General features: G+C 39.6%; 3 protein-coding genes across 3 annotated transcripts; all 3 read left to right on the plus strand.

Moving 5' to 3' along the window:
• Positions 1–116: 116 nt before the first annotated feature.
• Positions 117–3,672, plus strand: LOC140787213 (protein BTR1-like). The gene is made up of 8 exons (XM_073136019.1): positions 117–326; positions 766–1,004; positions 1,084–1,184; positions 1,287–1,480; positions 1,592–1,707; positions 2,560–2,682; positions 3,058–3,119; positions 3,228–3,672. The coding sequence occupies exons 1-8, from the start codon at positions 245–247 to the stop codon at positions 3,313–3,315; spliced, it is 1,005 nt and encodes a 334-aa protein (XP_072992120.1). The 5' UTR covers positions 117–244; the 3' UTR covers positions 3,316–3,672.
• Positions 3,673–5,255: 1,583 nt separating this feature from the next.
• Positions 5,256–6,538, plus strand: LOC140800880 (protein SENSITIVE TO PROTON RHIZOTOXICITY 2-like). The gene has a single exon (XM_073155790.1). It carries the CDS (start codon positions 5,300–5,302, stop codon positions 6,377–6,379), a length of 1,080 nt encoding a protein of 359 aa, XP_073011891.1. The 5' UTR covers positions 5,256–5,299; the 3' UTR covers positions 6,380–6,538.
• A 507-nt stretch (positions 6,539–7,045) lies between these two features.
• Positions 7,046–11,086, plus strand: LOC140799352 (uncharacterized). Its single transcript, XM_073153663.1, has 5 exons — positions 7,046–7,708; positions 7,799–7,993; positions 9,123–9,917; positions 10,036–10,180; positions 10,448–11,086. The coding sequence occupies exons 1-5, from the start codon at positions 7,241–7,243 to the stop codon at positions 10,876–10,878; spliced, it is 2,034 nt and encodes a 677-aa protein (XP_073009764.1). The 5' UTR covers positions 7,046–7,240; the 3' UTR covers positions 10,879–11,086.
• The last annotated feature ends 1,415 nt before the right edge of the window (positions 11,087–12,501 follow it).

Here is a 12,501-nt window from a genome sequence, read left to right on the forward strand (position 1 = left end):
ATAAGCTAATGGAAGCGCTATTCTTCCTAAAAATAAAATCCGGTCCATTTTGATTCTAGCCCATGGGCCGGCTCGAGACCTATACGTCGAGCACATGAAATGGATAGAGAGATTATATATATATATATATATATATATATATATAGAGAGAGAGAGAGAGAGAGAGAGAGAGAGTGAGAGGCGGGCAAAGTAAAACCTAAAGACCTCTCTTCTCTTGCCTCACTACTCCTCAGCTTGCTTCGCAATGGATTCTCCTGGCTCGCCTTACGCCTCCTCTCCCGAATCCGCCCCGAAGCGGTCGCAGCGTCCTAGATCCCCGACTCCAGGTGAGATCTCTTATCTTTTCTGCTATTTTATCATTAGTTTAATTTGTTTTGTTGGGTGGAATCTTGATCTCGTGATGTGATTGGATGTGATTTATGGTGGATGGGGAATCTAGGTCGATGGAGGATTAGAGGCTGTTTTCTTTCTTTGCATCACAAAACGATTTGAATTTATTTGAGTCAGAAAGTATGGCAGGAGTCTTGATAGATTGGGATATTCGAGAAAGAAATTACGAATCTAAGCTGATATGGGGGGAAGAAAAGAAAAGAAAAGGTGTTTTTTTTTCCTGCTTTTAAGTATAAGATGTGGGTTACGACCCCTTTATATGTAGCACTGGTTGCTACTTTGGTCAATTTAGATGCTTAGATATTTTCTGCATATGTGTAAGTCAAACAAATTGTTTCTCAACTGTTAGATTCTCATTATGCCTTTCTCTTTCAGATGATAAGGAAAAATCGACACACATAAGGTTTCTTGTGTCAAATACGGCAGCAGGGTGTATCATTGGGAAGGGTGGTGCATCAATTAATGAATTTCAGTCACACTCTGGAGCGCGTATCCAAATATCACGCAGCCATGAGTTCTTTCCAGGAACATCTGATAGAATAGTAATGATTTCTGGTGAATTTAATTTAGTAATCAAGGCGATGGAACTGATACTTGAGAAATTGTTGGCGGAGGTGATTATTATATGAGCATTCAACTTTATCTATTTATGCTTCTTGTGACTTTTCTTGAAACTCCTTCATTTACTTTCAGGCAGAAGACAGCAATGATGCGGACACTAGATCAAAAGTTAGGCTAGTCGTTCCAAATAATTCATGTGGTGGCATAATTGGAAAAGGAGGATCTACCATAAAGTAGGATGCTTTACATTTATACCTCAGTGAAAATCTATTTTCTGATTTTTGACTTCTGGATTCTGAAAATTTTCCTTTTGACATAATGTGTTCTTTCTTCAGGTCACTTATTGATGAATCTCACGCTGGAATTAAGATATCACCTCAAGATAATAACTTTGCGGGGTTGCATGATAGGCTGGTTACGGTTACAGGGTCATTTGATGAACAGATGCGAGCTATCTTTTTGATAGTGTCTAAGTTATTGGAGGATACTCATTATCCACCAAGTTTAAGTTCCCCATTTCCATATGCAGGTATCAATCGACAATTTTTTATCACTTCAGCTTGGTAATTTTCTTGTTATAACTCTGTATTTTAATTTTCTGATTTTGTTTCTTCTTTTCTTTTTCCATTATGACAATTAGGTGTCAACTTTCCTGGTTATCCTGGTGTTCCAGTTGGCTATATGCTTCCTTCTGTAGGATACAACACAAGTAATTATGGATTGAATGGAAATGGAGGAAGATACCCAAATAATAAGGTTAGGTTTAATTTTTATTTCGTGTTGTAAAGTAGCTTCTTATGTATATATGCCCTGTTTGAGAAGGGACATAATTATATTCTCTATACATTTTACAGCGTAAACTTGAACCTATTAAACTGCTATTGTGATACTGTAGAGTCAAAATTGGTTTATTTTCCTTTTCAATTATACTGTTCTTAAAGGACTGCCAAATCTTAATTGCATTGTCTTCAACATTTGGACTTTGTGTTGGATTAGCCCAGTTTAGGGAAACAATAAAAGCAACGGTCTAGAATACGGTTTGAGTTTCGACTAAACAGTTTGATTTTGGTTGGGATCAGTCTGGAATCCATGCCAAAAATGAAACCAGCTTTGGTGTTTTGTTGGTTTCAACCTCAGTTTGGTTGTTTTGGCTGAAACTGACTAAACCCGTAATTTCATATCTAATTTAGGTTATTGGTTCTGATTTTAGGGGTTTTTCTACTTAGATTGCAAACCTGACCCAGGAAACAACAAATTATTAGCTTGCAACTCTCACCCCTCAAGTACGTCCCTTGAAATCAAAATCAAACTGTCTTCCCTCTTCTTGGTGCAAACAAAACTCCGATCAAAATCAAACTGTCTTCCCTTTATTTGGGGCAAACAAAACTCCGACTGACAAACCTTCACATTTGAAAGGACCTGCTCTTTTGAACATGTGAAGCCTGTTGAGCCATTTTTAAGTGCCAGTTCCTTTTCTGGTGTTTTCCGTTCTATTAGTAATTTTGATTCTTTCCTTAATGATGAACACAAACAAGACCGGAATGATATATTAGTGCTGGTTTATATATATACTTTAGTAAACAATGCTTCTTATGAAATGTCTACCAGGGTAGGGCATCTGCTGCATCGCCCCAAAATGGCCAGGACAACTCGGTTACTATTGGTGTTGCAGATGAGCATATTGGTGCTGTTGTTGGTCGCGGAGGAAAGAACATAATGGAGATTAGTCAGGTGTGCTTATTCATTGTCATGTCCTTAAGTTATTTTACTCCTTTATGCAAGTGCTCTATCCACGTGCTGGTGATATTGTGAAAGGAGCAAGGTATTGCTCTGAACGAGATATTGTTCCTATTTACTCCATCTCTGTTCTAACAGAAGAAAAGATATGTGTAGAATCTCTATGATAAAATGCAAGAAAGATGAAAATCCAACTTCCCTTCCCGATCTATAGGATTTAAAAACATTTGTTTTTGGTGATACAAATTAAATAAGATGGCATAGATTCTTCTTGGTTCATAATAATATTTTTCTTTTATGAAAAAAATTTAGTATGTAAATAGTTAGTCAATCTTTTCCTAAGAAAGACGGGATTGCTTCAATATGCAGGTTAGCGGAGCTAGGATTAAGATATCAGATAGGGGTGATTTCATAACCGGCACGTCTGACAGGTACTGGGGCTTGTCTATCATTCTTATTCTTCTTCCTATTGCCCGTCAAGTGTGTGTAGATCTGATGTGTATGCTTGTGGCTGATTTCTGATACACCTTTCCTTGTAGGAAAGTAACAATCACTGGATCACCAGAATCTATTAGTACTGCTGAGAGTATGATCATGCAGAAGGTCTCATCTAGCTTAGAGAGGTGACAACCTATCTTGACGAAATTTTGTGCTATTTAAGTGTCCCGCTGGCAGATTCTTAACCTGGAGATTCTCAGACGCAGTGCTCTGGAAAATTTTCTAGGTAAATGGTGTACTTCCAGGGCCTGTAATTTATTATTTGAAGAAAGGTTGAAGTAAAAGGCCCTCTCTGAAACGTATGTTACATTTCTCATTTGGTGTGTTTTGGGCTCTCTGTAATGATTCTGACCATTTTAGTTAGGAAAACTTCTGCTGATCTCTTACATCCAGTGGTCTAGGTGGACTGAAATTACCATTTCGTTGTCATAATGAGCAAACTCAATGTTACACATCTATTCAGCTTAATTTATCTTGTTTTTCCTATTCGAAGCCTACTTTTGTTATGTCTTTTATCTGTTCTTTTCTGTTTTCTTTTTTCATTTTTTTACAGTATGAGCACACCTTATTTCTTTTTAATCTTCTTCCCCTCGTTTCACTATCTGATCAGTGATGTTTGCTTTTCAATATTCTACCCAAGCATTCAGTTTTGATAGGTTATTCTTGAGTTGATAAGTTATGAAATTAGATATGGTTTTCGCCGGAACTAATTTTGAGGATCCTAACCGTCAATCAAATGCATGTCAATATATCAGTCCCACACATCCGACGGAACTCATGGGTCGGTCTGCACGAGATCGGTGATGGAATTCCAATCCAAGAGTTTCCTCTGCCTATGTTGATTCAAAGTTTATCACAAGAAATTAGTAACGCGATGTAATAATGTAATACTTTGGAATGGTAAACAACTCACTTGCATGGGTTAGTCCTTTTTTCTCTCCTCCTGCATGGCTAAGATATGAACTGAGACAGAAGATTCCTTAGATTATTGTTTTAAAATGTCTTAGAAGCTAATGGCCGATGTGACAGCATGATAACAAACCAATCAGAATTGATTCCTTATATCTTCTTTGCTGAAATTTTTATCCAGAAAAGGGCTCTTCTTCTTCTTCTCTCTCTCTTACAATCAATATTCCAGTATTATGCATTATTAAAATGAAAATATTACTATTTCTTTTCTGTAAGAAGTGTTGATAATATCAAAGATTAAACGCCTGATAACTAATATATCCTAAAAAATTTCCATATTTTTAGAATATAAAATATAAAAATTGTCATTATTTAACGGCTTAAGTTCTTAAAGCATTTGTAAGTTAACACATATTTCCATCAAATAAGAAAAGGAAAGGAATAGCACAACACAGTCATCTTTGAATCCAATTTGGCATTTGGCTACTTCTACTTGGAGATAGCCCAACATTTATTTCTCTTAATATTCCTGACTGAGACTTTTATACATAGAAAATAAGGTAACTCTAGCCTCTTGGAAGAAATCAGTGTGCTACCTCTAACAATGGCACCTCCAATGAAGAGCTAGCATATAACAAATACCACCAGCCTTTAGTCACATTGTAAGTAGTGTTAATTAATTGATTGGTTTTTGTTGCTTTGGATGCAGTTTCTGACAACTGTAACAACCAATAATTAATCCAAGCTTCTGAGCTCTTCCTTCCACCTATTTGCCCTTCCCCTCTTAAACAATTGCACCAATGCTCCCTTTGAAGTGTTCAAATCAACCATACAAGTCTTGTAACAAATCAAACCACCTATTCCCATTGCATGAAGCCCAACAAAGGAATTAAAAAAAGATAAGAAAGCAAGTACTTGGAGTTATCAAAATAATTTGAGCTTGCCCACCCATTGCACCATTGAGTATTCTAATGCTCACTGAGCATTATTATATTGCAGAATGCAGATAGATTTGTAACCTTTTGGGCTTGGTGCATTTGAGGGAGGCTCAAGTAGGGATGTTTCTAAGTGTTCAGTTGACTTGGAAGGTTCTTAAATCTCTTCATCTCATCTCACATCTCATCCTTTATAGCCCTCTTGTAAAGGTTTCTTCTGGTGTGGTAGCTACTAGTAGAGAAGAGGATAGAAGTCAATTAGCCTAAGGATGTTCCCAGGAGATAGTACTCCATATTTCCACCACAATTCACAAGTCTTCAATCAGATCTTCCATGCCCCCGGAGACTTGATCCCTTCTTTGGCAACGGCGGCGGCGACCGCCCCAGCCGTCTCAAGATCCGTGGGCTCGCATCCACTGCTGTATAATCTCTCAATCCTAAAGGAGAAAGTCCAGCAGCTGCAATCCTTTGTCAGCCTTGTGGTGGCCGCCGACCTGATGCAACCGGAGTCTGCAACCGCTGCGGTCTCGGGAGCCCGCACGTTGATCCAGGAGATCGTCATGGCGGCCTCGTCGATGATGTGTGCTTTCCAACAGACGATGATCGGAGAAGAAGGGATCGCCGGCCAACATGACCACGGCCCGTCTCAATCTACTAGCGAAAGCATGTCTCATCTCATTCACAACCTGGACTTTGGTAGAAAAGGCGACAACATCTATAGTACTACTAGTACTACTTTTGACAAGAGCAATGGGTCACCTACGTCGACTACCACTGCATGCGATATAATCGAATTGGACGCAGCCGATCTGCTAGCCAAGTTCACACATTACTGCCAAGTTTGTGGCAAAGGATTCAAGCGAGATGCCAACCTAAGGATGCACATGAGAGCCCATGGAGACGAGTACAAGACTAACTTAGCCCTGATCAACCCTACCAAGGTCATCAATGGAGGCAACCCAACCCACAAAGACTGCGCAACCACGTCCACTAAGTACTCGTGCCCACACGAAGGTTGCAGGTGGAACAAGAAGCACGCCAAGTTCCAGCCGTTAAAATCTATGGTATGTGTCAAGAATCACTACAAGAGGAGCCACTGCGCTAAGATGTACGTATGCAACCGGTGCAATCGCAAGCAATTCTCGGTCCTCTCGGATCTAAGGACGCATGAGAAGCACTGTGGGGATCGCAAGTGGATGTGCACGTGCGGGACGACGTTCTCGCGGAAGGATAAGCTCCTGGGGCACGTCTCGCTGTTCGTCGGGCATGCGCCGGCGGCGAGCTGCTTTGCGAAGCAAGGGAAGGTGGAGGGCGGTGAGGTGGAGATGCAGCAGATGGATTTTAGTTAGTTGGAGGTGTGGACAATGAATATATAATGGTAGTGACTGTAGACATTTTTCACTACATTTTTGGATGATGGAAGTTGTAGTATGATGTAATTTTTTTGAAGGTGATTTATTATCCAAGGGTGCAGTGAATGAAATTTGTTTGAGGTTTGAAGTTTATAATTAGAAGTCTGCGTGCTTTAAAATCAATCAAGCGAGAAAATATGGATAACGGTGTAGTGAGATCATGCATTTTCTTGATTAGACGTCACATACCACAACATCAACTTTCGAATTATATGGCAAGCATACTACGATGTGGTTAATTAAGTTATAAATGTATATTTTAGAGTGTCTAAATGCTAATTTATTAGTTGAAAATTTGTAGACATTAAAGATGAGATGCGATGCGATTTGAGATGATCCCGCTCTCGGGTGTCGAAATGAAGACCAGGAGATTGAACGTTTGACTTCTCCGAGCCGACTTTTCGACTGATTTGGTACAGTTTGTGGGTCCCACAGGTATGTATAGTTCGCATAATAGAATAGTATGCGACTACTAAATCCGGGATAAGTAGTTCCTATATAAGAGCATCGACGATTGATTACTTTCCGCATAAATGTTTTTATCTGCGCATCTACGTTCAGTCAAACGAGCTATTTAGTATCAGAGTATGAGAAGCGAAGCTCGAAGCCCTTTATAGTTTTATTCCCTCGTCTTCCCCACTCGAAACCCTCCCTCGTCTCCTTCGCCTCCAAATCCAACCTCGAATTCCCGAACTATGTGGGAAACAAAAATTTGGGTCTTACTCCCCTCGATTTAATCTCCCTCCTATCTCTTTCTCCCTCTAAATTCGCTGTCGGACGACCCCCTCTACCTCCTAGATGAACCCTAACCCCTCATCCTCCAATCCACCTCCTTCCTCGGCGCCCCTTGCGCCGGGCTTCCGATTCCACCCAACCGACGAGGAACTCGTCATCTACTACCTCAAAAGGAAGGCCTTGGGCCGTCCCCTTCGCGTGGACGCCATCGCCGAGGTCGATCTCTACAAGTGCGAGCCATGGGACCTCCCCTCGAGGTCCAGGATTCGTAGCCGCGACATGGAGTGGTACTTCTTTAGCCCACTCGATCGCAAGTGCGCGAGCAAGTCTCGCACCAATCGAGCCACGTCTATGGGCTACTGGAAGACGACCGGGAAGGACCGGGAGGTCCGCCATGGCGGGCGTGTCGTGGGAATGAAGAAGACGCTTGTGTTCCACACTGGTCGGGCCCCGAAAGGCGACAGGACTAATTGGGTCATGCATGAGTATCGCCTCGAGGGCGAGGAACTCGCGAATGTTGGAATTCCACAGGTATGTGCTTGTGATTCCTTTCGGTTAAAAGTTGTGGTCTTTGATATGATTCGTTGTCGTCGATGCTGATTTGCGATTGTGGGTGGGAAGGATTCGTACGTTGTTTGTCGGATTTTTCAGAAGAATGGTTCAGGGCCGCAGAATGGAGCTCAGTATGGGGCACCATTTGTTGAGGATGAGTGGGAGAATGAGGTTGGTTGTCTACCTGTGGTGAGAGATGGTGAGAACGATGAAATTAATGATTCTGTGAAGCAAGAATACCTCCAGACAGATGATCTTTTGCAGGTATTTTTCATTCTTTCAGACAGATATTCGATCTATATGTCTTCCTTGAAATTTTAATTTGCAGGAAGGTCTGATAAATTTGATGATTATTAGCTCTAGGTGATTTCCATTTGATTTTGTTAGCCTTGTAGTTATTAATGTACTTTTAACTGAAATTGTTAGCTGAACTCATCAATAATCAACTTGGTCATTAACGCGCCTTTTCATTATCCATTGGCAAGTTCGGACTGGCTGGGTGGTCGAGTTGAGATTTTCTCTACTGCTTTTAGGTTATGACCGGTTTCTTTTGGACATCAGAATGTGTAGGATAGATTCTGGCAAAGTGTGTCCTATGTTTGTGTTGGAGCTTCTTATATCTTATTAGGGGACTCAACATAGTAAATATATGAAATACTACCAAGTTATACAGCCATTTTAAATACTGTCCATAGTAGGTATCCTTTGATGTTTATAAGAAAAAAAAAAGGATTAATCATCAGATCTGGTTTTTAACAAATTACATGTAGTGGAGTTGACTAGTGCAGCAGAAGAAGCTTGATTTGATTTTGCATCTGTTTGTTTGTATGTTGTTGCCACGTATGACGGATGAACCTGGTGAATATTTTTTTGTGGGTTGGAACAGATAATACTTTCTCCATGTATGTGGTTTGGTATATGCATTTAGTGAAACCTTTTTGGGATATGTATAAAGAATTACTGAATATGGACTTGGTGGTTGATGGTTGATGGTTCACATGTTCAATCTTTTCATGGATCATTTCAACAATTGAATCCTACCTTGAACTACATAGTTCTTATGAGGACACTATGTTCAGGCTTCAATTAAGCGAAATGTAAAATTTCTAGGGGAGAAGGCGGCATATCCTTTTCCTAATCCATTGAGATATGTATGCATTCTAATGTCACAGAGGGGCTTTTAGTGATGCATGATGAGGTTCTTATTTGCCTCCCAATCTCCAGACCATTCTTAGGTAATATAAAATTCATGGAACGTACATAAACTTCTATTTGCAATTAGTGCAGGCAGCTGCTTTATTTCATTTCTCAATGCAACTAAAAGTTTAGTTCCACTTATATCTCTGAGTGATATCTGTGTTTTATTTATACTGATCATATTGATTGCTTCCAGAATCAGGACCTGGGTTATCATCATGAGATTCCTCCTCTTTTGGCACCAGAGTTTGATGAGCAGGACATTAGTGGTCATCCAGAAGATCCAGTTATTTCACCGGAGGAGGTTCTGGAAGATCCAAATATCATTGATGACATGATCGAGTGTATGGACGAACCCACACAACAGAATTGCCCTGCACCCAATGAAGTTAAGGAAGAAATTTCTATTACTGCAGATTGCTCTCATGGTCCTGCAAAGAATGATGGATACCTTGAGCTGAATGATTTTGCGAATAGTGATTATGTGAGTGATCCTTCAAGTGATGACTCCGTAGTTTGGGCCTTAAGGTCATGCAGTACTTTGAAGTCTTTGAGTGGACTAGATGGAAGAAGTAACTTGGAAGAAGTACTTAATGTTGAGGAGTTCTTCAGTAGTACAAATAGAAGTAGTGATCAGCCAGATCAGTTGCCATTCTGCCCCTCAATTCAGGATAATTCTTATATAGAGCCAAGTGACATGCTTGAACCCCCTCTTGTTGGTGATAGTTATTCTGATGAGGCAGCTGTCACCAACATGGTATTTCATGATGCATCTAGTGATGATCTTGCAATTGCAGAGGATGACATTGTACAACTGAATAAACTTAAGTACTCACCTGTTGCTAGTCCATCTGAGATTGATCCAGTAGATGACTTAATAGCATACTTTGATACCACAGATGATAATGTACACTATGATAATTTCGGTTCTGAGCCCAATTCAGAGTGCTTTGATTCTTATTTCCTAGATAGATCCATCTTCACTCAACAGGTATGCTGTTTCTTATCTTAATCCAAGAAATGCTTGCTACATATTCTGGACAAGCAACTATTCATTGAGATTTTATATGAAATTGGGATTACCAAATAATATGGATATTTCAATACAGGTCAATAATGTTAATGATACTTCGTCTAGTATTGTCCCAATGGCTATAGAACAAGATAATACATGTCGTGCATCATCCTCTGCTGTGCAACCTGAGGCTAATGATGAGTCAAGTAGTAAAATCAAGGATCTCACTGCTGTGTCAGGTATGCTTTTCTGTTTTACAGTAAAACCCCTCCAAAAAGCTTCACTGATTCAGCGTATCATTCTAAAAAAAGGGCAATGCTTTATTACCTCATATTCCTTCTGTCTTTTCCCTCATATTAGCAAGTTTGTTGATCCTCATCGAATCTTTCTTCTTATCTGTAACTTCTGAGGTTTTATAATTAGTTACCGGCTATCTTGTTTGGATCATTTTGGCACTTTACACTTTCATTTTATGAATCTGAGGTTTTCTGGTTTCCCCGCTCCAGATGTCGAAGGGAATGATATTGGCAATAAGTCTGTTGGAAAACATCTTATTAACATGTTGGGGTCAATCTCTGCACCCCCTGCCTGTGCAGCTGAATTTCCTGCTGGTTCAGGAAAGTCTCTCGGGCCGATCTCCACAAACCACTCATCTAGCTCAGTCCGTGTCACTGCTGGTATCATCCAAATAGCTGAATTGACATTGACAGGTAGTGCAGAGCGCTGGTCCTTGCAGAAGAATGCAGACTTTGGGTTCCTTGTCTCCTACGACATGACTGATAGTGTATCTAGAAAATCTTTTGACTTTGAGCCAATTGCAAAGATGCATGATGGTGCAATGTCAATAGTGCTGCGAGGGGGCTTCTATCTCTTCTTCTTCTCTGCAGTGATTCTGACATTAAGCTATAAGGTGGGAATGTGCATCTATAACAGGTAAAACAGTTTATGTATACGGGATACGGGATACAAAATCATTCGACTTCGTAAATGAGGTGATTAAATTTGTGTTTGGTGGAACATGGAGCTGTAAGTGTTGAACTTAATATATTGTATTACATGACCTCCTTAACTAGAGATGTTACTACCATTTACATAATAACTTCTGGCAAATAGAGCAATAATGATTTCCAGCTTCATTGGGCAAATTGGTATGTCTCTTCTGTGTTGGTGCATCTGAATTACTCTATCATTATGTTATTGTTGATGTCAGTTTGTCGCTTTAAGATTAGTATTCGCATAGGAAGCCATTAATAAGATTTAGCAGTTTAGTCCTTAACATGCCCCACAACTTTCTTCTGATGAATGCTCAAAAAGTATATATGCGGTGATTCTGCTTGGATGCTATGTCTTTGCTGTTTCCAAATCTCCGAGAATGAAATCCAGAAGTTAGTGGGGTCCTTGCTTCATGTTATCATGTATGCTTGCTTATTTCCTTTGCCTACTTTATGTCATTGATGAAGTGAAGTATGCACATCCAATTGGTTTATCAGTAATCCTTGATCACTAGATTTACAGTTTAAAGGCTGATAACTGATGCTCTTTACTTTACTCAGTTTGTTCTCCTTTCTCTTCTTTTTTCATTGTCTACCTCTTCTGTTTGTGACCAACAGAGCAAGAGTGCTGTTCTTTTTGGCTCAATGGAATAATCTCAGATGACCCAACTTGCTCTTTAGGGAAGACATGGAAGCTTTACTTCTGGGTCCAGGGCTAAAGCTAGGGTTCCAAAGAAACGGACACTGTACACCTAATAATTTTGAGGTAAAGGGGATTTGGTGCAGTGAAACAGCTCATCTCCCTTGCAACAGGTCCATGGAAGGTCCAAATTCAAAGACAAACTTGTGACCTTCCATGAGGCATAGTCAACCACTTTCCCATTTGTAGATTAACTTATTTACTACCTTTTGGCTTTTGCCAACCCGTGCTTCTACTCTTGTAGAAGAGTAGGATATGTCATATTCTTGAGTAAGATTGCTCGAATTTGTGGTGGCTTGAGACATGGCTTTGTTTTTGTATCTTCTCGCCAATGTTGAGCTTTTATCTCCTGGAAGTTGACAGGATATTTTTGACAAAAGTAAATGTGGCATTAGAAACAATGCAACCATGATTTGTATCAGATCACAATTTGAAAATCACTTTGATTAAGGCTTTAATTTGAAATGATAGATCTTCATGATAATGCCCACTTTTCCTTTCTGGGATTAACTGTTACCTTTAACCAGTGTTTTAGGAGGCACAAGAAGCCCTTAAGAAAGTAATGTGGCAGCAGTAATTCTAACTTTAAGCTAACGTTCTATTTGTTGCTGCCAAGTTGAAAGGAGGAAGAGATGCTGAGAGAATATAAATCTTTTCCAGGATTAACAAAAATAAATAAAATGTATAAAAATAGGGATTAATCATCTTTTCTAGGAAAAAAAGAACTATTTCGCTTATCCTGATAGGTTAGAGCTTGCTCATAAATTTAGCCTTTTTAAAGCTGTCTTAGAGGATCTATCGTCAATTAACTGGAAAATAAATTCTACTTTTACATAATTGCTACTAAAAAGATTTTTTTGATTATCAT

This window comes from Typha latifolia, chromosome 1 (assembly GCF_019914945.1).
Source record: "Typha latifolia isolate L0001 chromosome 1, TyphaL0001v2, whole genome shotgun sequence".
Lineage (NCBI taxonomy): Eukaryota > Viridiplantae > Streptophyta > Magnoliopsida > Poales > Typhaceae > Typha > Typha latifolia.

Excerpts from the sequence above, each read along its gene's own strand:
- LOC140787213 (XM_073136019.1), top strand. The coding sequence starts at position 245 with ATGGATTCTCCTGGCTCGCCTTACGCCTCCTCTCCCGAATCCGCCCCG. Across the intron at positions 1,005-1,083 it reads TTGAGAAATTGTTGGCGGAG|GCAGAAGACAGCAATGATGC; the intron begins GTGATTATTATA and ends ATTTACTTTCAG. Across the intron at positions 1,481-1,591 it reads TTCCCCATTTCCATATGCAG|GTGTCAACTTTCCTGGTTAT; the intron begins GTATCAATCGAC and ends TATGACAATTAG.
- LOC140800880 (XM_073155790.1), top strand. The coding sequence starts at position 5,300 with ATGTTCCCAGGAGATAGTACTCCATATTTCCACCACAATTCACAAGTC.
- LOC140799352 (XM_073153663.1), top strand. The coding sequence starts at position 7,241 with ATGAACCCTAACCCCTCATCCTCCAATCCACCTCCTTCCTCGGCGCCC. Across the intron at positions 7,994-9,122 it reads AGACAGATGATCTTTTGCAG|AATCAGGACCTGGGTTATCA; the intron begins GTATTTTTCATT and ends GATTGCTTCCAG. Across the intron at positions 9,918-10,035 it reads GATCCATCTTCACTCAACAG|GTCAATAATGTTAATGATAC; the intron begins GTATGCTGTTTC and ends ATTTCAATACAG.